This window comes from Neophocaena asiaeorientalis, unplaced genomic scaffold (assembly GCF_003031525.2).
Source record: "Neophocaena asiaeorientalis asiaeorientalis breed wild unplaced genomic scaffold, Neophocaena_asiaeorientalis_V1.1 scaffold594, whole genome shotgun sequence".
Taxonomy (NCBI): Eukaryota; Metazoa; Chordata; class Mammalia; order Artiodactyla; family Phocoenidae; genus Neophocaena; species Neophocaena asiaeorientalis.
Window position 1 is genome coordinate 569,237 of NW_020175066.1, and position 24,429 is coordinate 593,665.

The following is a 24,429-nucleotide window of genomic DNA, read 5'->3' on the forward strand; positions in this document are numbered from 1 at the left end:
GCCTCCCATGCACTAGCCATCGTAGAAGTTCTAATGATACAGGTTTGAAGAAGGTAAAAGATCGCTGTGGGTCTTGTCTTCACGGAGCTTGGACAATTAAGTGGGCAGTTGCAGTACTTTTCAATGAACATGCTGGTAGTGGAAATACAGTGTGCTCTAGGAGGGGCGTTCAACACAGATATGGGGAATTTGCAAAGTTTGGCCAAATAAAAGTGAATAGGATGCACAAAGACCAGAAGAAAAACAGGGCATGGCTTGCTCTAGGAACTGAAAGAAGTTCCGCGCATTGTAGCACAGAACTGGAATATGGTGTGGCAAGAGGTGAGACCGGCATAGAAAGCATAGTCTGTACCATACAAGCCCTGCTAAGGAGTGTGCATCTCATTGCAAAGAGGTAAGAAGATGTAAGGAGAGTACCAGGTCAGAGACTCGAAGGGACGGCATATTTTGAGGGGTGAGTACACAGTATTACTGAGATTCAAGTAAGGTGAGGACCAGGCAGTGGTCATTGGATCTGTTAAGGGGGATATTTACAGGAAGCGTTTCCGCGATGGGGTTAGAAGGGAGGTGGCAGAAGGTCGAAGAACTTGGGGATGTTGAGGTAGAGATGAGAGAGTGTGGGCAACTATTTCAAGAAGTTTGGCTTGGAAGGAAAAGAGAATGCAGTGGAGAATTCCCTGACAGTCCAGTGATTAGGACTCCGCGCTCTCACTGCCAAAGGCCTGGGTTCAATCCCTGGTGAGGGAACTAAGATCCCGCATGCTGCAGGGCGTGGCCAAAAAATAATTAAATAAAGAGAGTCGGTTTAAAAAAAAAAAGCCTAATTTTCCTTAATGTTGGAGAAACTTGAGATTGTTTCAATGCTGATGAGTTATAGTCAACAGTAAGGTATCGTCCACTTAAAAATATGTTAAGGGCTTCCCTGGTGGTGCTGTGGTTGAGAGTCCACCTGCTGGGTTCGTGCCCTGGTCCGGGAGGATCCCACATGCTGTGGAGCGGCTGGGCCCGTGGGCCATGGCTGCTGAGCCTGTGCGTCCGGAGCCTGTGCTCTGCAACGGGAGAGGCCACAACGGTGAGAGGCCTGCGTACCACAAAAAAATAATAATAATAAAATAAAAATAAGATTTAAAATAATTTTAATGCTGATGAGAAGGAGCCAATGAGGGGACCATTAAAGAGGCTTTTGATTAATGTGGCAAATTGAATGTATACATGTTAATCTGTCCTTCTCCTCCTACCCCAAAGAAACCCCACTGAAGTGACAGTGAAAGAATTCAAAGTTATAAACCTATGAGAGAATGGGAGAGTAGACCAACGTGCATGAGATGGTAGATGGAGGAGGGCCTGACTTGGCAGAACGAAATTAAGTGTAACCCAGGAAAGGGACAGAAAGCCTTCAGAAAGAGACACTAGTCAGAAATGAGATGGTGTGCCCTATGCAACCCCGGAAAGGGTCCGGATGTGAGATCAACAGGTATTGTGGAGGGCCAGAGGGAGGTGAAGACAAAGGGATTAATTTGGAGTCTGGATACAGAGCAGTTAGACCTGAGGTCCTTTCCTGTCCCTCGGTAGCTGCCCTACCTTCATAGGAATCTATAGTTTGGGGAGAAATTCAGCTTGTGACACACTCCCCCTAGAGACCCCAGGCAGAGCAAGAGGTACTGGTGTCAGACAGCATCTGTACTCTGAACCCCAGGGCCTGCCCGATCATTTCCCTGCCCCGTTTGAGGAGCTCAAGTGAACTGCTATGGCCATCTCTTCTCTTTCCCACCTCCCCCAAGCAGGAACCCATAGGAACCTGACAGAACTTGACATTTAGGGGGATCTCAATTAAAAAAGCTACCTGGCCACCTCATTGATTGTCCTAGAATGAAGGCCACCAATCAGCAAGCCCTGGATATTTACATAGAATGCTTAATCAGCATTGTAGTACCTTACTTTAAAATATAAATAGACTGGGAGTTCCCTGGTGGCGCAGTGGTTGAGAATCCACCTGCCAATGCAGGGGACACGGGTTTGATCCCTGATAAGCAACTAAGCCTGTGCGCCACAACTACTGAGCCTGCGTTCTAGAGCCCGTGAGCCACAGATACTGAAGCCCATGCACATAGAGCCCATGCTCCGCAACAAGAGAAGCCACCACAATGAGAAGCCCACACACCGCAACGAAGAGGAGCTCATGCTCGCTGCAACTAGAGAAAGCCGGCGTGCAGCAATGAAGGCCCAATGCAGCCAAAACTAAATAAATAAAAAGTAAATAAATTTCTTAAAAAAAAAAGATCATTTCAAGAGGTAAATTTTAAAAATACATGTGTGTGTATGTGTGTGTGTGTGTTTATATATATGTGTGTGTGTGTGTGTGTGTGTGTATGTGTATAAATTGACAGCCAAATATCACCAGACATTTGAAGAAATTCTCCAATGTAGTGGACAGCCCAAAATAAAAAGAAAACAAAAAAATAAGAGGCAACGGATAATGCGCAGGGTAAAAGAATTCTTTAAAAATTAAAAGCTTTTATAAATATCCTTAGAAAGGTAAGAGAAGGTAGCTGCATCCTTGAAACAAGAACAGGATACCACCATTTAAAAATAAACAATCAGGGCTTCCCTGGTGGTGCAGTGGTTGAGTCCGCCTGCTGATGCAGGGGACATGGGTTTGTGCCCCGGTCCGGGAAGATCCCACATGCCGCGCAGTGGCTGGGCCCATGAGCCATGGCCACTGAGCCTGCGCGTCCGGAGCCTGTGCTCCGCAACAGGAGAGGCCACAACAGTGAGAGGCCTGCGTACCACAAAAAAAATAAATAAAAATAAAAATAAATAATCAGGGACTTCCCTGGTGGTCCAGTGGTAAAGACTGCCTTGCAGTGCAGGGGACGCGGGTTTGATCCCTGGTCAGGGAACTAAGATCCCACATGCTGCGGGGCAACTAAGTGCGCATGCCTCAACTACTGAGCTCGTGAGCCTCAACTAGAGCCCACGTGCCACAAACTACAGCACCTACGTGCCCTGGAGCCTGCACACCACAACTAGAGAAGAGAAAACCCACATGCCACAATGAAGAGCCTGCACGCCGCAACAAAAGATCCCACTTGCCTCAACAAAGACGAACCTGACTACACATCATTACAGCTACACTTGAATCTCAGAACGTCAGGGTGCCCTCCCGCTCTATTTTTTTAAGGTTAAAGTTATGATTGAAAAGTAATTGGCATATGAAATGTTTTTATCTCACCTGAGATGTATAGAGTAGTATTTTTTCTGAGGATCACTCTTACCTCTTTTAATCTTGACGGTGTTACCCGGCCTACTTTCTGGTTGCCATCACTCAGGAGAGGAGACCAGGGTGGGGCCTGGGCAAGGACTCAGACCCTGAATGCCTTGGGAGCCATGACTTTGATTATTTTGCTCTTATGAAACAGCTATATGATTTTTTTTTGTACTAATATGAAGGTTTTCCTCAAAATTCTTTTCCATCCTAGAGAGAAGCCAGCCCCAGAACAGTGAATAGTGTAGTGTTGTTGTGAGATTTCCCCTGTAGTTTTTCTCTCCGTGGACTTGAACCAAGCACTGCTGCCACATCGGCCTTTAAAGCACAGGCTCACGTGGGGCCTCCCCAGAGGGTCTCATCACTTGGGGGAAGAGTTTGTATATTTTTTCGGTTGGCTTTTCTTTACCAGTTTCTGGCTTTTATTCTCAATATATTTTTGCTAAACTTGTTTCACAAATTAAAAAAAAAAACAAAGATCCCGTGTGCCACAACTTAAGACCTGACCCGACGCAGACAGAAATAAATTAAATAAATAAATAAATGATAAATCTTTTTTAAAAAATTAAAAAATAAACAATCAGAACAAAAGCTCTTAGAAATTAAAATTAGGATGGAAAAAAAAATCCAGAAGAGTCAGAAGATAAAATCAAGAAAATCTTCCAGAAAGTGTAACACACACGCAATCAGACAATTGGGGAAAAAATAAGAAAATTAGAGAATCAATCCAGGATGTCCAACCGCTGATTAATAGGAGTTCCAGAAGAGAGAAGACAGGAAGTAGACAAGAGGAAACTATCAAACGAATGACACAGATTAATTTCCCAGAACTGAAGGACATGCATCTGCAAGTCAGAATGGCCTGCCAGTGACCCAGTGCAAGGAATAAAAATAGCCTCCCATGCAGAGCTGTCATCATGAAGTGTAGAATTGGAACACCAGGGATAAAGATAAGATACTAGAACTTACAGAGAAGGAAAGTCACACGCAAAGGACTGGGAATCAGAAATGCATCAGACTTCTCAAAGCAGCACTTAAAGCTAGAAGATAATGGAATAGTGCCTTTAAAAATCGTAGGAAAGGGCTTCCCTGGTGGCGCAGTGGTTGAGAGTCTGCCTGCTGATGCAGGGGACACGGGTTCGTGCCCCGGTCCTGGAGGATCCCGCATGCCGCAGAGCGCCTGGGCCGGTGAGCCATGGCTGCTGAGCCTGCGCGTCCGGCAACGGGAGAGGCCACAACAGTGAGAGGCCCGTGTAACACAAAACAAAAAAAAAACAAACAAAAAATCGTAGGAAAAATAAAAATCATCCTAACCTAGAATTCTGTATCCAGCACTATAATTCAAGTGTGGCAGTAGAATAATGGTATTTCAGAAAGGCAGGTTCTCAAAAAATTGTACTTCCATTAAACGGGAACCTGCTGAAGTCACGGAGAGGCTTCAGATTGCTGGCTGTGTAGCAGTGGGAGAGACGGAGATGGCTCCAGAACAGAGAGGTTTCGAGAAAAAAAGGGAGGTGGGGAGGGAAGAGCAGGTATCTAATGCTTGTGTAAATAAAAGATTTTACATAGAAACTGGAGTCTTTATTTTATTGAAGTATAGTTGATTTACAATGTTGTGTTAGTTTCTACTGTATAGCAAAGTGACTCAGGTATACATATGTGCATTCTTTTTCGTATTCTTTTTCATTATGGTTTTTCGCAAGATATTGAATGTAGTTCCCTGTGCTGTCCCATAGGACCTTGTTTATCCATTCTATATATATTAGTTTGCCTCTGCTAACCCCAAACTCCCAGTCCATCCCTCCCCCACCACGCCCCTCCTTGGCAACCACAAGTCTGTTCTCTGTGTCTGTGAGTCTGAGAAACCAGAGTCTTTGAGAATAATGAGGAATAGGCAGTAAGAAAATAAAGCAAATGATAAAATGAAAGACCTGTTGACTTCAGGAAGAAACAAAACGTTCAAGAAAGGACATGTAATCTGTGTGTACTTTACAGCTCAGCGGAGAGACATATTTACATAATAATAGAAACACCAACTGTGATATAATTGGGATATTGGCAAGTAAAAGAACTAAATTCTTATCTACCATAATCAGAAGTCATGTCCTAAATTGATAAAGTAAGAAAAAAGTAATGTAAGAATATGCGTTAGGAATACTTTTGGCCACAGATTAAGGGGAGCCTCTTTTTCCTTTTCAGGCCCTAAGTTGATTGATTGGTTTTGTTTTTTTAATTGGCTGTTATTATTTCTTTTAGCATTTTATTTTTTTAATAAGATAATGAGTGAAAGATTTAGAGCTCCCAAGAGACAAATTATTAGGCAAAAGGTTTTTCAACAAAACTTTTTAAAAAGTTTTTGTATAAAGATAATATTAAGTAATAGTCAGATATCACCTCTGCTGGTTTCTCAGCCACCTGTTGGTGAAATTTCTCTCTTTTTTGTTCCCAAAGTTCGAAAAGTGACAGCATCCCACCTCTTCCCCCACCTGTAACTCCCACCCTTACCCTACTCTTAGGAGGAAAGCCTCATTCACATTCTAGATCCTTCATAGCCAAGTTCAGGCGTGTGGCAGGAGTCCCTGCTTCCCCATGGGTGGAATGACTTACCTACCTACCAACCTGACTTTTCTACTTTGATGTCATTCAGGTCATCATGGGCTTGCACTTAGGGGCGGCTTATGTTGTTCTTGAATAGAAATGTGATAAAGTAACAAGCACGGGTAAATTCTATGGGACAGAATAAAACATAAAAGTATTGCAAAATATCTCACCTTGTAACTGATATACATTATCTCTTGGGAATGGCATGGGCCTAGTCTGGTGGCTCCATATTCCAAAAACAAGAACATTGGGTCCTTGGGACAGTTTGTCAAGTCTGTCTTTTCCCCAGATTAAGGAAGGATTGTTACGTGGCAAATGGCCAGTAGCCTTGGCCGGAAAGTGATGGATTTTCCAAAGGTCCCCTGGCACAGCATATTGTTTAAAAATAGGAAGGTAAATACCAGACATGACAGCTCAAAGATCTGAAGGTGGTTCAGGACTAGCGGCGGACGGTGGCGGGAACTGCTGCTTTTCGTTGTGAATTATTTCTAAATACGTGCCTCTAACATTTTGTTAAACAATCAAAAGTTAGGTTTAAAGGAGTGACATATAGGGGAGAGGAAATTATTGATAGAATCAGGTACCTGAGAAATCAGGAACTGTCCCTGGAGCACAGGGAGAAAGACAGCTCTCCCACTGGAACCTCAGGGAAGGGGTGCCCCTCCACCCACAGCTAAAGGCAACTTTTGGGGTTGGGCCGTGGAAGGTTGAGGAGGCCCCCATCGGATTTTTCCTTCTCTAGCAAACACTGTTTCTTGCATCTCACACTCCGCCTCCTGGGTGCTCTTTCCTGCCTCTGTTAGTGTGTTTTGAGTTCTGGGTCTGGGTGGTCCACTCTCTCAGCTTTTCTGGCCTCCAGTCCCTTCTGTTTCTCCCTGGCTCTTGAATGACAATATAGAATCCCAAGCTGACAGTTCTGTCCCCTCAGCGCTTGGAAGACATGATTCTGTTGTCCTCAGACGTCTGTTACTGCCGACGAGAAGTCTGTATCCTTTGTAGGAAATCTGTGTTTCCTCTCTGATAGCTTTGGCCAGGATATGTCCAGGTATGGATTTGTTTCTATTTATCCTGCTCAGTACTCAGTGGGATATCTCCACGTAAAGACTCGCCCCTGGACTGTGGCAGCACCTCTGGAAGGAATTCATGGTGACCGTGTTAGGGCCCGTTGGGCTTTACTGAACAGACAGTGTCTCTGTCCATTTATTGGCCCCCAGCTGTCACACTGCTTGGATGGTGCCGCCCTTCAAGCCCACACCCACGCCAGGAGCAGGGCCAGGGACTCTAGGTGGGTGGCTTCCTCCATATCAGCTCCTCAGTTGGTGGCACAAGATTTTCTGGCTGGACCAGGATTTTGTGGCTCCCGGCTCCCTGCCCCCAGTGGAATGCCAGCCTTGACTTCTGTGCCACAGGTGCTTGAAATCGCCAACAACTGGTGTCTCTTCAGTGTGGTTAACAATGCTGATGGTAGTAGAGTCAACTAACATTTACTGAGTGCTTTCTTTATGTGTGTGTGGTTATTTTAACCTCATAAACTTTATGAGGCAGCTCCTGTCATTATCCCAGTTAGAAAGTAAGTGGACAAGCTAGATTCAAACCCCGTGGTCTGGCTTCCAAGTTCATGCTCTTAACCCCTTTGCTGTTCTGTCTCCTGCAGTTATACCCCTGGGTGATGTGGGCCCCAGGAGATTTCCTTTCTTTCGAGCTTGGCTGTGTGTATTTATACATTTATATGTGTATGTAAATGTCTGTGTGTGAAGACATAATACTTGTCCTCATCCCCCATGTCCCCCCCACCCCAGCATGTCTGCACCACCAGCTCTGTATCACTTAGGCTGCTGTCTTTACCGGTGGTTACAACCTCCCCTCTCCATTCTGATTAGTGACCCTTCTTCTGAATGTTTCTTAGGACTACAGGCACTTTATCTTATTTTACCTTTAGTTTTATAATTATGTGGAATCCCATCATAAATCTTCAGACTGAAAAGGTTACTCAGCCTATTTTCCTGCTGGTAGGCAGGATTACAGCTAAACCAAGGACAACATTCTTTGTTTTTATTAGCAGGCATTCAGCTTCGCTCATTGCTTTGACCTAATAAGACCCCTTACTCTGATACAGAATCTCCCTTAATTTATTAAATCATTATTTGTCTGTAGAATTATAGACAGAATCTTAGGTTATTTGCTTCGAGTCAATTATTTCCTATTTATCAATGTCATTCCAACTCTCTACTTGTAATATTTTGTATGTGAGATGCAAAATGGGAAGAAAAATAGGAAAGGAAATATATTTGTTTGATAAAACGTCTTGAGATATACAAGTCTATTTGTTCATAATTTACAAATGTTTCCAGTAATGGCAAGATTTCAGCAAGGCATCAAGTCTGTTTGAAATTTATGCCTGTGCAGACCATCTCTCTCTCTCTCTCACCTCAGTTTAACGCTCAGCCTCCAGTCTCTGTTCTACCATAACTGTTGGAAGTCTGATTAATGTAGGTGCTATTATTTTGCAGGTATGTGTATATTACAAAACATGGATACCATCAACTGGTGTATATGTGGTAATGTTAATAGATGTATGTCCACATACTATACACACACACAGGCATTGACTGTTCAGCATTGATGCTGATCATATGTGCTATTTATTAGTGTCCAGTAGGTGAGAGATATAAATCTGGGGGTGAGAGAAAAGTGGAAAAGAGTGCTGCTTCCAAAGAAGAATGGGTGAAAGGAGATCTGACCTAATAAGCTACCAGTTCAGTGTCCCAGACACTGGATTTCTCCAGACCACCCCCCCCACCCGCAACTAAGAGAGCAGCCCTGACTCTGGGCAGCTCCCAGCTATACATTTTACCATGCAAATAATAGCCATAATGAAATATTCTTTTAGAATCTTTTATCATTGTTTCATTCTGGGAAATTTTCTCTACATTTTCTTCCAGTTCACTAATTCTCTCTTTGTTATATATGCTCTACTCTTTAACATACCCACTGAGTTGTTTTTTGTTTTTCACTGAGAGTACCTTTTATTTACAGAAATTCTGTTTTTCTCTTTTTAATCTCTCCTGTCTTTTTGAAAATATCTTGTTCCTTTTTCATGTATTCAGTTCTTCATTTCTTTGGCAACTTTAAATCTAAATATTTTAGAGCCTGTGTTCAGAAATTCTGTTACCTGAAGTTCTTGGGCTGTCTTGTTCTGCTTTTTGGTGTGTCTGCTGATTCTGGCAAATGGTAGATGATCTTCTTGTTGTATTTTGTATTTTGGATTATGAAGTCATGTTTGACAGAACTTTATTAGTGGGAATCTTCTGGTTGGGGTAAGAGTGAATCTCTCCAAAGAGCTTTTACTTTGGCTTTTGCCAGATACCCCAGGTCTAAGCCAGGCCATTTTTCATGTTTATCTTTTAGCTTGGGGGTTCCCTGACCACAGAGTTAGTAAATTAGAACCCCAGGTTCGCCTGAGAGCAGGTTGTGGCAATCAATTCTTAGGGCAGACTTTTTTGTTTTGTTTTAACCTGAGTCTGGGCTGAGACTTTACTACAATTGAAACTTTACAGGAGGGAACAGAGGGTGTGACCATGTAGCTGGGTCTGCAGCCCAGGCTGTGAAGGTGAGCGACTTAGGCTCCGAATGGGACAGGAAAGGCATCTTTGTGTTTCTCTCAGGCGTCCTTTCCTCTGCCACCGAGATATCCTTCCCTTCTGATTGCAGCTGAGGCTGAGATCTGTACACCTCCCAGCTCATCCTATCTGTCCTCGTATCACAGACACAGAGCAAGTGATTGAGCTCTTTCCAAATTCCCTCTGGTTGTGCAAGGATGCACACTCTCACCCATTGCCTTTAAAGGTTATCACTTCCCAAAAGCAATTTAGCCTAAATTAATTGTTCCCTTCACCTTTGTGTGGAAATGGTGATGCCATCTTGTTCCTCTCAAGGGACAACAAAAAGTAAGACAGTAGAATTAAGAGGGACAGTGGATTTTGGTGGAGGGAACCCACAAGGAAGCCAAGGGGTTGTTTTCCCCTCCACCCCGGCCTCAGGGAACCTGAGGGACCTCGTCTGGCCTTCTCCGCAGGTGACTCTGACGCGGCCACATGCTCTGTTCTGGGAAAGGAACGTCTCCAGGCAGCACCCTCATCTCCCCAGAGATTCACTCCTGAGCAAGACACCTTCAGTATTGGGCTTGGGGCTTTTCTCCCATTTCCACATCCCATTAGGCAGGTTTATTTTCCCCTCAGATATGCCCTTGGATGAGACATTGAGTACAATAACACCAAGCCCTTGTTAGAGAAGATAGTGCTCTACTTAGAACTCCTAAGTGTTTAAAATGCATTTGGCACACCACCGCACCCACAAGTCTGTAATGCTGAAACAACGAGGTGGGAATGTGTAGACAATGAACTAAAAACACATTACCAAAGGTGCCCAGGAGTACGAAAGCTTAGATGTCTTTTGTTGATATAAATATATAGTAGTTTAAAAAATTACCTAACACTGTTCTGTGACATAGTTTTTGTCTCTGCCATTCAAGCAGCTCATACTGGCTTTGTTCTGGTGATTTACGCTAGAAGCCTATAATAAAAATGCAGCCTGAAATCATGCAGCTGGGTACCATTCATTTTTCTTCCACGGACAGTTCCAGAGCTTAAAAAATTGCAGCAGACCTGTAAAAGCTCTGCACCCACAGGGCATGCATCCTCAGCCACGGCAGCTGGCGCTCTCAGGTTTCTTCTGCCCTGTGGAGTCATTGGTGGTGCTGTTGGGGTTTCTGGATTGGTTTAATGAGTACTAGAAAAGAGTTTCCAGGAAGATATTGTGCGGTTTTAGGGCATCAATAAAAATAATACTCCCTTCCCATCTTGAGTCAGAACCAATTGAGAAATCAGCATAGAATTAAGACAAATGGAGATGAACCTACCAGCTTCATTACTGATAACAGCTTGATTGAAAAATGTAACATGATATATCCAAATGGCTTCTAGTACTTTCTGCCTCAGTTGTTAAACTCAGCTCCCCCAAAACCATAGGCCTTTCACTTGCAGAAGGCTTATCACATGGCCAGAGCAAACCAGAATATACCAGCTCGGGGGGCATGCTGATCAGAAAGAGCTGAGACGGGCTGTGTTCTGGTGATTTCTACTAGAGCCTGTAATAAAAATGCTGGGCCATAAGGAGCCGACCACTTGTGCTCAATTCCTTTTCCCACAGTCACTCGTCAGAAAAGTCACTCCTCTTTGAGGACAAAAGAATATGGAATAGAGAGCAGAATCCAGCCACATGGAAACATGGGGGCAGGAGAATGGAGGATGCCCAGTTCTGCCTTCATTAGCCCGAGCCAGTTTTACTGTGTCTGCCTTGCATCTGGGAGTAGGTGTGAGATACTCTTTTGGGGTGGGTTCTGTGGAATTCTTTCTCCACACCACAGGTATATACACCTGTCTTCTGAGGCCGTTGGGATAGACCTTTCTTACTTGACCATCTCCAGATGTATTTTCAGCTTCATATTTAGTTTGGGGGAAGAAGTTGGCTATTCTCTACACTGCAGCATCTTGGGGAATTTTTCTCCTTAGCTCTTTTAAAAACCTTGGCCAAGTTAAGAAGTCATTTGCCATTGGCATCCCAAATATGACAAGCCTAGGCTTGGTGATTCTGGCATAGTTAGTGTGGTCAGGCTGGGCTCCTCTAAAGAGCGTTTTGTTACTCATGGCAGAGGGTTCTTGCTAGCGAGCCTTCATGTTTCCCAGCCTTCCACCACTGGTTGCATCCTTATAATAAGGCCTGGGTGCTGGGGCAGGGAGAATAAGTGGGAATCAGAAAACGTTAGTGTTCCCAGGAGCCTTAAAATTACTCTATTCCAAATTTTGATGCATGAATCTCTTTTCTCAAGTATAAAAGCAGAAAGCATAGTCAATCAAGAGTCTTTGTTATGCTCTGCAGCTTTCTCAGGAGACGCAGACAGGCAGTAATATGTGATTGTCAACAGCATCTTGAATTTTCCGTGATGCTTGCCAACTCATAGGCCACCCAAGTGAGCAAGGTTGGTTCTCCAACCCCAGTTGGTAGGAGAAGAAATTGAGGGCCTTCTGGACTTATGCAAGGTCACAAAGAGGTCGGGAACCCAGTTAAAAATAGAAGCGAGACTTGCCTGGTTCCCATTCTTAGCATAAAGCACTAGACTTCATTCCCTTCTGCAGAATTTGCTAATTGTTCATTTCTGACAGCACAACAGGGAATTTTTCCTTTATAGCTGGTTGTAAACATTTAAGATGCCTGTCATCACTCATAACCTTTGTTTACTTATCACAGCTAGCTAGCTCTCTTATTTACGTATTTCTTGTTCTTTTCCATTTTTACTTCTATGCAGAGAAGTTACTGTATATGAAAGCACTTCATAACTCTCAAGTGGCATGTAAATGTTACTTGTTATTATGGTACTCATATTCTTAACTTTGCACCATTAAAATATTAATACAGATAGTACTTCTATTTTATAGTGGCCAGTAGGTTTCAGCACTTAAAATGGCACAGCTTACAACAGCATGAATGACAACTTCATCACAGATGTATTTCAGAGAAGCACAAATTGAGAAATTGCCTGTATATTTACATAGTGAGGCAACAGAATGGAAGCATTAACAGAAAATAAGATACCTATACAAATTTGGGAGACGCTAAAAGTATTTTTCAGCTAGAAAAGATATAACTGGAGAAAATTATTTTCCTACCAGGTAAAAGAACACGTCTTCCTTTCATATTCTTGTTTATATATATGTTGTCTATACTTCCATATAGATGGTACAGAATTCCCCGTTAACAGATTTTTCACATGTAAAATGAAATACTTAATAGTCCTACGAGTGTTGTACTATATACTTCATTATCTACACAAGGAACTTAATGTGTTGACAGCATAGGAAAGTTTAGACATTATAGTAAGTAGAATATTTTCTTTTCTACAACTGATTTTCAGCAATGCTGAATGGGAGCTTCCAGTACACATGTATGGTTTACAAGTTAGCATCAGTTTAAATAACTCCAGCCTCCTCTAGGCTCTCCTCCTGACTTTAAGGCTTGTAACATCTCCCCATCCTCTTAGGTAGAAGAATTATCTATTCCTTTCTTCCTCCCCCAGACCTTTTATTTCCAAAGAATTCAAACTTATAGAAAAGTTGAAAGAATAGTACATTGAACGTCCATCCTGCACCTAGATTTTTTTTTCCCTTTGGATTAGCCATTTGAGAGTAAGCTGCAGACATCATGGCCCTTCACCCCCAAATATTTCAGCATCTGTCTCCTAGGAACAAAAACGTGCTCTTATTGATGGCTGTATAATTATCACACTCAAAAAAGCTTAACCTGGTTACAATACTGTTATCCAAGACACAGTTCATGGTCATCTTAGTATTATCCTTTATTTACTTCTTCCCAACCCAGGATCCAGTCAGAGATCACACACCACATTTAGCTGTCATGACTCTTTAGTCTCATTTTTTCTTTTTCTTTGTCGTTTCCCTTTCTTTCTCTCTCCCCACTCTCTTCCTCCTGCTTTCCCTTTTTTTCCCTTCATGACATTGACATCTGTTTAGAATCCAGGCCAGTTCTTTAATTACCTACTCTTGAAGTAAACATAACTAAGGAAATAGGGGGTCTGCCTTATAAAAGTTTGGCTTTTTTCTTTTTTTTCCCTTTTAGCCTCCATGATTTCATGGCTTGCCGTGAAGCCTCTAACGAGATGCCGTATACCTACTGGATGCATAAAATACAGGATGGTTTTTTCTTCCTGATAACTTGTGTCCTGATAGACTCTTCCAAAGGCTCACTCCTCAGGGCATTCCTGGGACTGAGGAACAGAGCTAGTGCACTTTCAGTAGAATGGCAAGTGTCTCTAGGAATTGCTTTCGATATTCACAGGCCTTGTTCCCTATCCAACTTCCCTGTCCATACCAGTAGTGAATACCTAGCTAGCATTTTTTAGAGTTCAGTTGGTTCAAGCCAGTTGCTTTGTTTCTCAGCAATAGTCAGAGGTTTCAACTAAGTACTAACCTTTTATGTAAAGATAAAAGTAGATCTCTTTCTGGGTCATTAGAGCTTTTCATTCATGAAATTAATGTTTCTTATCACTATCACTGATTACTCTTAATATGAAAAAGTTTGTCATTCCATTGAATCTCTAGGTCTTGGGAGTAAATTTTAGGGTAGGTTAGAAAAGATGTGGCAGTTTCAGTGTAGGGGCAATGATCTAAAATGAATGGATTTGTATGCTTTAGCCTTTTTAATAGTAATATACTCTTCTTAAAAGCTATAACAAGAGAAAGACAAATATTCAGAGTTAAAGTTGGGGGAAATCTTTCTGCATTAAAGATCCTGGCCCAATCCCAAAGTTTTATTCAAAAAGGACAGTTACTGGGACTTCTCTGGTGGCGCAGTGGTTATGAATCCGCCTGCCAATGCAGGAGACACGGGTTCGAGCCCTGGTCCGGGAAGATCCCACATGCTGCAGAGCAACTAAGCCTGTGTGCCACAGCTACTGAGCCTGCGCTCTAGAGCCTGTGAGCCACAACTACGGAGCCCATGAGCTACAACTACTGAAGCCCGCGTGCCTAGAGCCCGTGCTCCGCAACAAGAGAAGCCACCACAATGAGAAGCCTGCGCACCAAGACGAGGAGTAGCCCCCGCTCGCTGCAACTAGAGAAAGCCCGTGCGCAGTAACGAAGACCCAACACAGCCAAAAATACATAAATTAATTAATTTTTTAAAAAAGGGAGTTATTTTTTTCCCCTGAACAAACTATTTTTTTAATTGAAGTGTAGTTGATTTACAATGTTGTGTTAATTTCTGCCATACAGCAAAGTGATTCAGTTATATATACACTCTTTTTTTTTTTAATTTTTTGCGGTACACGGGCCTCTCACTGTTGTGACCTCTCCCATTGCGGAGCACGGGCTCCGGATGCACAGGCTCGGCGGCCATGGCTCCCGGGCCTAGCCGCTCCGTGGCCTGCAGGATCTTCCCGGACTGGGGCACGAACCCGCGTCCCCTGCATCAGCAGGCGGACACTCAACCACTGCGCCACCAGGGAAACCCTACACTCTTTTTTAATATTCTTTTCCATTATGGTTTATCATAGGATATCGAGTATAGACCTCTGTGCTATACAGTAGGACGTTGTTTATTATATCCATTCTGTATATAATAGTTTGCATCTGCTAACCCTAAACTCCCACTCCATCTCTCCCCCACCCCCTTCCCCCTTGGCAACCACAAGTCTGTTCTCTATGTCTGTGGGCCTGTTTCTGTTTTGTAGATAGGTTCATTTGTGTCATATTTTAGATTCCACGTATAAGTGATATCATGTGGCATTTGTCGTCGTCTTTCTCTTTCTGACTTAGGTCACTTAGTATGATAATCTTTAGGTCCATCCATGTTGCTGCAGGATAGTGATTTTTTAAAACGTGATTCCCATGTCTCCTTCATGCCTTCCTACATCTCTTCTCCGCAGACTCTCTTTGAATTTCAAAAGTAGCTGCTATCTTAGAAGACAGGAAGTCACAGATATGTGGTGGGCAACAGTGAGACGGCAGTAAAAATGGACTCAGTTATCTGGTGTCTAACTGTTCAGCTTGTCAGAAGGTAGTTTCTCTCACTTAAGAATGGGAGCTTTTTCCAGCCACAGGTTTATTTTGCTTCACGATAAAACAGAGAAAATGAAGTCATATAAGCTTCCTGAGGCGTTAAGAAATATGGTCTCTATTCCTCTGCAGATAACAAACTAATTATCACAAAAGTGTTGGTTATCATTTAAGCGGGAAGTATGATGTTTGACATAATACGTAATTTCAGCATCTGTTGTGCCGTACTTTGGATTGTAAATCCAGACTAATGGGTCTGTGGAACTGTTTAGACCCTTTCTTATTAGATTCCCTTGCCTCTTAGAAAAGCTTGCATATGAAAGATTCAGTTGATTTGGGCGTTTTGCATTTAATAACACTTCCATTCTGAAACTAGTGTGTACTGAATACCATTTGTCGAGTAATTTTATGGAATTCACCAAACAATCCTGCAAAATAGTTATTTTTTTCCCCTCGCAGATAAGAAAACTGAGGCTGAGAGAGGTTAGGTGATTTGTGCAGGGTCACACAGCTGATGTAGAGAGAAGACAGGTTCAGGTCTTTCAGACTCAGTCTCGACCCAGTTTGTCTTCTCGAGATCAGGATAACTGCCGTGCTAGTAACTGCCCAGAGTGCTCTGGGAACAAGGAACGGAGACCAGCCAACCTGCACTCCCAGTCTTGCTCTTCACTGGCTGCCAACCATTCTCAAACCTTCCTCTCTAACCTGGCTCCCTGGCCAGGTCTGAGGCTCCACAAGTGAACACTGTAGTAGTTGGCTTGGCCTCCAACCCCAAAGTGAAGTCCGAACAAACCAGGCTGTGTCACGTGAGAGCTCTTTTTCCCTGGGCTAGAGGGACGCCTGGATCTTTCCCTTCTTTCTCCTACAAGCCCAGAGGTGAATGTCAGGTCCTAGTATCCCAATGGTGCATGGAAAAGTAAGAGGGATTGCTCCAGTGTCAAAGGCCAAGCTGGTCTAGGCTGCCCTCTCCAGCCCTTCCTTGTGGGGAGAGTGTGGGTACCAGCCCTAGGCCACCTGACCTTGCCAGGGAGGCGGGGGCAGGAGGAGAATGGAATCCCAAGTGAGGAGAGTGGGCCTTCTGGCACTTTGGACCAAGGAAATATCCTTGCCCTTGATCCTGACCCATCCTGGGGAGTGGAATTGGTACAAGAGGGCTGAGAACAGAGAGGATCGTGGAGCTGAGGGACCCCTGAAACTGCTAGACCACACCCCTCCTCTTTGAACAAGAATTGTTTCCTGTGATGGATATTTGATGTTTTTTTCCCTTTTGTGAAAGAGGGATTTAAACAAAAGAAAAATTGTTGCGTTCACGTTCTCCTTTTCCTGAGGCAATGCCCGTGTTTAGAGGTAAAGAACATATATATTTATGTGGGCATATCTAGATAAATATTTAGTATCTACAGAAACCTGGTAACTTTTGATGATAGGAGTCCACTTTTTAAAAAATTGTCTTAACTGAGCAGTTTTAGCAAGCTTAGTCATCAGTGCTCAAAGTGTTTGTATTTGTATCCGGTGATGATAAAAGAGCTCAAGGATGAGAAGGAATGTGGTGGGGGGAGGCGATGGGATGGGGAACAACTTTCTTTACCATAATGAAAATTTATCTGTGTGGGACCTTTCGCTTTGAATATGAATCAGAGGGAGTTCGTGCTTTGAGACAAATTTATGGTTAGCAGTAAAATAAAAGCACGTTTTAGTGCCTTATTTTTACTTAATAAATCTTAATTACTTTCTCTCCATAAATTAAAGCATTTACCATGCTATATCTTAATCATCAGGTTTGTCATGTATAGCATTAATTTCATAGAGTAATTGCCACTTGGGATTTTTGTAAAACATCACCTTAGAGTCTTTGTGTGAATGATCCAGAGGAGTTGCTAACTGGATTTTCAGTGAGTTACACTAGTCTTGTCATGTTGCCTCAATTTTTTAAGGAGGTACTGGTACCCACTGGGCTAACTTTGGGTATCATGTTACTGTTGGGTCGCCAGTTGAGGGTAAAGGAGGAAGGGGAGAGAAATGGTGTGAACTACAAACTATTTTGAAGACTATGCAGTTTTACTCCTTTGAAGTGTATCACAAAATATTTCCTGGCATAGGTCCCCAAGACTGACTTCTGTGAACTGATTTATTTGTAATTTGTAGAATTTCACGTAAATGTGCTAAAATCCTAAGGAATGTTTTATTGACTGAATAAGTTATGGAGTCTTCTTCATTCCGTGAACTTACTTAGCAAATCGTTTCCTAATAGTCAATGTCACCTTAGAGTTCGGTCCAACCCAAGTTGAGTTATCACAAATCCTCCTTATAAATTAGTGATATTTCGTAATTCTTGGATACCCGTATGTGAAAAAGGAGTCCACAAGATTTTCATTTGTATGTTGATTGGATAGACTTGAGAGTGGCATCGTTTGATCAATTAGATATTTAACAAAAGAAGGAGTCATAGAAGTGAGTATAAAAATGGATGGGATTTGCTGTGTGGTCGTGGCCTGCGTTCCTCAGTTCCTCGCCTCACCATTCGCCCCGCTGTTTTGAGTATCACTGCCGGGGGGCGGGAGGGCGGACGGGGATGGGGGGGGCATGTGCTCCCGCAGGCTGACGGTCCTAGTGTTCCCCCAACCCGCCCCCATCAGCTGGCTTCCGACTGGTTGGGCGGGAGGCTCTGATGAAAGACTGGAGCTGGGAGGAAAGAAGCAACAGGGAATTTCTCCTTCCCTCTTCCTCTGTCAGCATCACAGGTAGTGGAGAGGTCATGTCCACTGCTTCTGCTTCTCCCCACCCAGCCCCTCCATCCCTGGGGTATGAGTGTCTTCCTGCTGCTGAGAATCTTCTAAGTTGCCTTTTTGACATCCTGGCTCGTCTGTCATCTGTGTAATAAGGTCTCTGCATGAAATCTGTTCTATTTTACATGCTAAGAGTGGTTGCTTTTTCCTGACACATTTTATAGAACAGTTTTGCTTTTATTTCATAGCTTATGGAGTTTGGGATGTTGATAAAGGGAATGCTAAATTATTCATTACCTCAGTTAATGTTTAATCAGCTGGTTTGCATTTGGTAATGGCTCAAAGAAGATAAAATGAGTTGACTGCCCTCAGGGAGCTCAGCCTGGCTGGGGAGCCAGTGCTCTTCCAGAGCGCACGGGAGCTGAGAAGGAGGGATACCTACGCTGAGGTACTGGTGGGTCAACCGGGAGTCTTGCCAGGTGCTAAGATCTTGCTCAAGTGGTTGAGGAGGAAGGGCGTTCCCAGCAGAAGCAGCAGTTTGTATGAAAGCATGTCACGTGCCGGGCTGCACAAGCATCTGTCGGGTTGGGGCAGTGGAGGGAGAGGAAGCCAGCGAGGCGATGATGGGCCAAGGCACAAAAAGCACTGAAGACTCCGCCAAGCACTTGAGTTTATCCTTTCGGTGGTGGGGAGGAGGGAAGAAGGATATTAAGCAGGGGAATTACATGAACAGATTTATCCTTTAGAAAGATCACTCTTGAATGGGTGTGGAGGAGAGATTATAGGGCTGGGGGTGGAGGTAGAGACACCTGGCCAGGTGGCAGGTGCAGAATTCTTGATTGGAGGGGGGATTGTTTGAATGGAGGCCTGAATTAAATCAGAGGATTTGGGAGGAGGGGAAAAAATCAAGACAGACTAAGAAAGTAGAATATGAATTACTTGATTATTTATCTTGTATGTGTTGGGAGTTGTCATTAAATGATTAAACGATTGTTGTGCTCAGAGATCAGGAAATGTTTCTTTGGTTAGGCTAAGTAAGTCTTAAAACTCGAAAACTGCTTCTCATACTGTGGTCACAGCGTGTCCTTGGAGGTCTCATGATGTTTCTGGGCTGTTTATGCTGCCTTATGCGCTGGATATATTTTAGGTTCCACACAAGTTACGGTTTCAGGACTGCTTATTTTTCAAACAAGCCGAACAAGTGATGATTCTTTTTAAAAACCATTCACTACCCCCTCACCCTGTATCCTTTTTCTGGCCGTGATATGCCCAGTCTCTCTGCTGGTCATGACATTTATTGGCTGTCTCATCTCCTGCCTCCGCCTCTCATACCTTTCTTAACTTCCGATTAAGGAATTAGCTCTTCACTTATTCAATAAATCGTTTCACAGATACTTGTGTCTAAAGGTTTCAGAAGTCGAGCAATACAACATCCCCTGCTGATTGAGAAAAACTGTAGGTCCACTCACTCTCCAGCTCCCACATGCCAGAGCCTGTGTACAGAGTGTTCTACAAAGTTCAAAGAACACGAGGCTCACCCTCTAAGAGCTTGACATCTGAAAACAAGACTATGCAGGTAGAAACTGGCAGGAAGAAAATACTGGAAACGGAAGGGTTTGGTCTGAGCCGCTGCTGCAGAGTTATGGCCTGAAGTTAGGGTCTTGAGAGCTAACACTAATGCACTTCATTCTTTGAAGGCTTACGATGAGTGTAGCCCAGAGCCTGGGTTCTGGGGGTCTGACATCCTGGCTCTGCCACTTACCGTGTGTGTCGCCTTGGGCCAAGTTACTTAATCTCTTGTGTTTCCCTTCATTATGGGTAAGATGAGGATTATAAGAGTATCTGCCCTAGGACCACCGAGGGGATTAAACGGCACATGCGTGTGGTGCGCAGAGCACACCTCCTGACACAGGCTGAGTGCAGTCAGCACTTGCTGTTGATGGTTCCCGAACGCAGAGCGAGGTGTCCTGAGGCTCACCTGAGACAGTTGTGCTGTGTGAGTTCCAAGAAGCATTGCTTTCCTTCCACACAAAAGCTGTTGGGGTTAGCCGTGAGCTCCTTTGTAGTCACTTTATGTTAATTGCAAAGAAAATTCTGTAACAGGCTTCTTCAGGACAAGTTAGTCTTTGGAGTTTTTGAGTTACCTCTTTGATCGTATCATACGTGATTGGTCATCACTTCAGAGCACTTTCAGAAATAAGTCTGAAGGCCAGCAGGTGGCAGGTAACACCTTGGAGGAGAGTGAGGTATCACTGCCTCTCTGAGACCCTCCGTGGATACCCATCACCTCCCTCCTCATTTGAGTTCAACACACATTGAGCACCACTGCCTTTCAGTTCTGTATGAGGCTCCAGGGGTCCAAGGCTGAACAGACAATTCCCGTTCTCATGAAACTTAGTTTAGTGGAAATATATGTAAACACATCTAATCCACTGTGATACAAGCACAAATGGAAGCATGTAGAAGGTCAGAGAGGTACATAGGAAGAAGCGTAAGGAACGTTGCACAGACTTGGTGACATCTCAGTAGATTGTGAGTAGGAATAGGGCAAGTCAGCAATCAGCATGGTTTACAGGAGAACTGGACCGTGGGGTGGGGTTGGGTGGGGGGATATGTGATAGGAGATAAAATTGAAAATGGAGGCTGGAGCTAGACCGTGTAAAAGCTTGGCCTTTATCATGTGGACATGGGGGCCGCTGAATGATATTAGGCAACAGATGCCATAAGATTTGCATTTTTAGCAGGATCATCCTCACGTGGAACATGAACTTGCAAAGGATGTAGGATGTGCCAGCAGGTTCATGTCCTCAATGCACATTCATTGAGGCCAGCAACGGAGTCCTATGTCCCTCTGCATTCCTAAAGCCTAGTATTGTGTAGACACTGAAGACATTTTTTGGAATAAAGACAGCCCCAGTTGAAGTTTCCAATTCTGCATCCTCTCCTCAGAACATGCTGACCTGGACCTCCATCTGTCACAAGCAGCTTGACTAGGATCGCAATAAATTCTTTTTTCTTGGCATTCTTTTAACTGGCACTCTCTATTTACTAGCCCTTCTGTGCAACTGTAGTGTGGTGATGATTGATGCTTATAATTCTGACCCTGAAGTGCTCCAAGCCTTCTAAATCATCCCAAAAAGATGAAAGTATATTCAATATTGCTGTAATGTTTGTGTGTTTTACTGAATTCTTATTCTTTGGAAATTGATGGTTTATCAAGTGCTCATGTACTCATGTGCATGCAGGGGCAGTGAGAGTCTGTGATCACCCACGACTCTTCACTCCCGCACAGCACCAGGTGAGGGGTGTTTATTAGCAATGCACACTCAGAAATTAGCAAGCAAAACAGACCTGGGCTCTCTTCATGCCTAGAAGGAAGCAGGTTGGCCCCAAAGGGGCAGACTGGACAGAGATGAGAGAGGAAGCAGTGGTTAGAAAACAGTGAGAGTAATGAAGCAAGAACTGGACAGACAGCCAGTCGGGCAGCTTCTAAGCACACCCATGCCGCGGCCCAGCCCCGGAGGAGTGGGGCTCGGGGCCGGGACCCCAGCCTCAGGTTCTCGTGTGCCTTGACCCGGGTCAGATTTTCGGGCTTGGATTTGGCAGGATCTTCCACCAGCTCTGTTTGTATTGCAGTAACAAGTGTTCAGCAAAATGCCAAACATTAGCAAGTGAAAACATCAATAATTAGAGCATCCTGTTCACGCCGCACACACATCTTATCGTGAAAACCATTATAACTGCAGAGCTGACAATATTATTTGGCCCAGAATGAAGAGCTCCAAATGGAAGCTGTGAGATGGCTCCATTTTGTAACCCGGTTTCCACAACCAGGCACGTGATGATGTTATTAGGAGGGAGGTTTGCTGTTGGCTTTTTCTTTTGGGGGTTGTATGTTGCAATGAGTAGAGACACCTCTTACATTTTCTTGTACAGATTTGTTTTTACAATCTGCGTGTTTGATCAACAAGTCCTGCCTGTGTCTGGGTGCCTGGTCCCCGCACCACAGGGATTCTATTCTGTTTGTCACCCTCTGGGCAAGGGCATTTGCGGACTCTCGAGCTGGCTTTAACATTTTCTGCTCTGAGATTCCAGTGAGTCTCTTGGTCTCCCTGGGCCTTAGTTTTTTCTTTTTCTGACATATTGGAATAATACAAATTCCCTCTTTATAGGGTTGCTGTGGGGCTGAAATAAAACGGCGGATGTAAAAAAGCTTAACTGGAAAGTCCTACGTAGATAATAACATAGTAAATACACTAAAGAATACCATAAATAATCTAATAAAAAATAGAAATATGTTTCATCAGCAAGCATAATGTCCTCAAAACTTGCCCCGAAGCAGTGTAGGGAAAATGAACCATGTATTGAATTCCTGCTGTGGAGGAGATTTGCCAGCTGTGACTTTGTCCCCTCTGCAAGGTAGACATTGAACCCCTCTCTCAGAGGTGAGGAAACTGAGGCTTCCAACCCCCAGCTGTACATCTGCACAGCAGAAGTGGGGTCTGGACCTGACTCCAGAGCTGAATGCTCTTTCTTCTCATCTCTAGTTGTCTACCTCATTCCAGCCACCTACGCACCCCGCCCCCCCACCAAAGTGCTAAGAGCTGTTTACGTCCCTTGGAGCCAGAAAGTTGGCCAGCCCTTTCTTGGTCTTTTGCTCCTGAAAGCGAGACAGGGTGAGATCCAGAAGGAGCTCAGGAGCCCCAGGAGCCCTGGAGGGACCAGCAGCTTGGGGAGGTGAGTGGGGAGCACGCTCAGCCTCCACTTCTAGGAAGTTGGCCAGGCCTGGACCGAGAGTAGGAGGCAGGAGTGCGGCATTTCCCAGCCCTTGAGGAGATAGCTGCAGTCCTGTCGTTTCCAGAAGTTCATTCTTTCTGTGTCACAGTGTCTCCCAACCTCACCAAGGTTGTTTGGAGAGCTGCTTCTCAAACCCTCCTCTCAGGAATCAGTGCCTCCTGTGTGTTCTGAGCGGCTCCTTGTTCTTCTAGCAGAGGCAGTGACATTAAGTTTATTTCCTGTAGTAACCACTCTGCTGAGCTTTTCTGGGACCTTCCCTGTTAACTTTGATGTCATGTCAGGTATGGGTAGGGGGGAAGGACCCCCGATGTGGCAGTTACTAGGTGCCCAATGGGACCCACCACCGCATGCATCTTCTTTTTTATATAAACTAGCTCCGACTCCAGATACACTGAGTCGGCTTGTAAGCCGAGCTGCCTACACAGAACCAGAGCTGATGCCCATTGAAGGGCCGGATGGCCAGATTCGGGGAGGACGTCCGCTCGGCGGAGGAGCGTTTGTTCAGAAGGTGGGTCTGAGAGGAGCCGCGTGTTCTGTCCCCCCAGGTCCTAAACAGGCGGTGTGTGGAAGCAGCCGTGATGACCGGCCTGGCCCTGGACTGCCACATCAACAGGAGGTCCTTGTTTGACCGGAAGCACTACTTCTACGCAGACCTCCCTGTGAGTATGCTCTGCCCTCCGTCCATCCATCCGTCTGTCCACCCACCCAGAGCTGGGGCTGAGTGCCTCTTCAGCCAGAGCTCCATCCATCCCAGCGGGAGGCCCTGCCCGGCCTGATGAAGCCAGTGCCCCCTGACGTTTACTAGATTGGATGCCAGGGTCCTGATCGCCGGCTCTGCTTCTGGCGGCTCGCTCCTGACTGACTGCGGAGGGGAAGCAGCCCGCGCTCTCAGGCTCAGCCCAGCTGTGGGGCTTGGTGCTAATTGTCGTTAGGACAGAAGCTACTTCCGTGGCTGATGCAGCAGTCAGTGCCTCCTGTGGCTCCGGAGACGGAGCGAGAGCGTCCCTCTGTTAAGTTGGAGGTCCCAGTAACAGGACCAGCTACTCTGCAGACATTCATGTCGTCCCCAAGTACTGAGTAAGTGGGCAAGAGCAAGCAGAAACGTGAACCGGAAGCCTGGATGAACGGCAGTAATTGGCCGAGCAGTAAACCCAATATTAACCTGCTTTTTCCTTAAAATTAGAAAGGTTTTTTCTTTAAGAGGAAAGCCAGTGTGAACTAGAGCCAATTTTTCATAATACTGAACTGAACCAAAACTGTAATGTCAAGTGTGTTTCCCTAAATAATGTTTGATTTGCTCTGAGCCTCTGATAGTAAGTGTGGCCCTTCTTGAGGCTTAGGAAATCAGTAGTGATGATATTGCTTCACGTTATTCTCTCTGAACTGAAGGCGGGGGTTGGGGGGGGGGGTG

The 24,429-nt window shown here is 44.5% G+C and overlaps 1 protein-coding gene across 1 annotated transcript in view; it reads left to right on the forward strand.

Annotated features, from left to right (window-relative positions):
- Positions 1 to 24,429, forward strand: part of GATB (glutamyl-tRNA amidotransferase subunit B) — a 74,962-nt gene that overhangs the window by 4,653 nt on the left and 45,880 nt on the right. Inside the window, exon 3 of the mRNA XM_024764057.1 lies at positions 23,564 to 23,677. Coding sequence (XP_024619825.1) covers positions 23,564 to 23,677 — 114 coding nt within the window. The remainder of the gene's footprint in view (positions 1 to 23,563; positions 23,678 to 24,429) is intronic.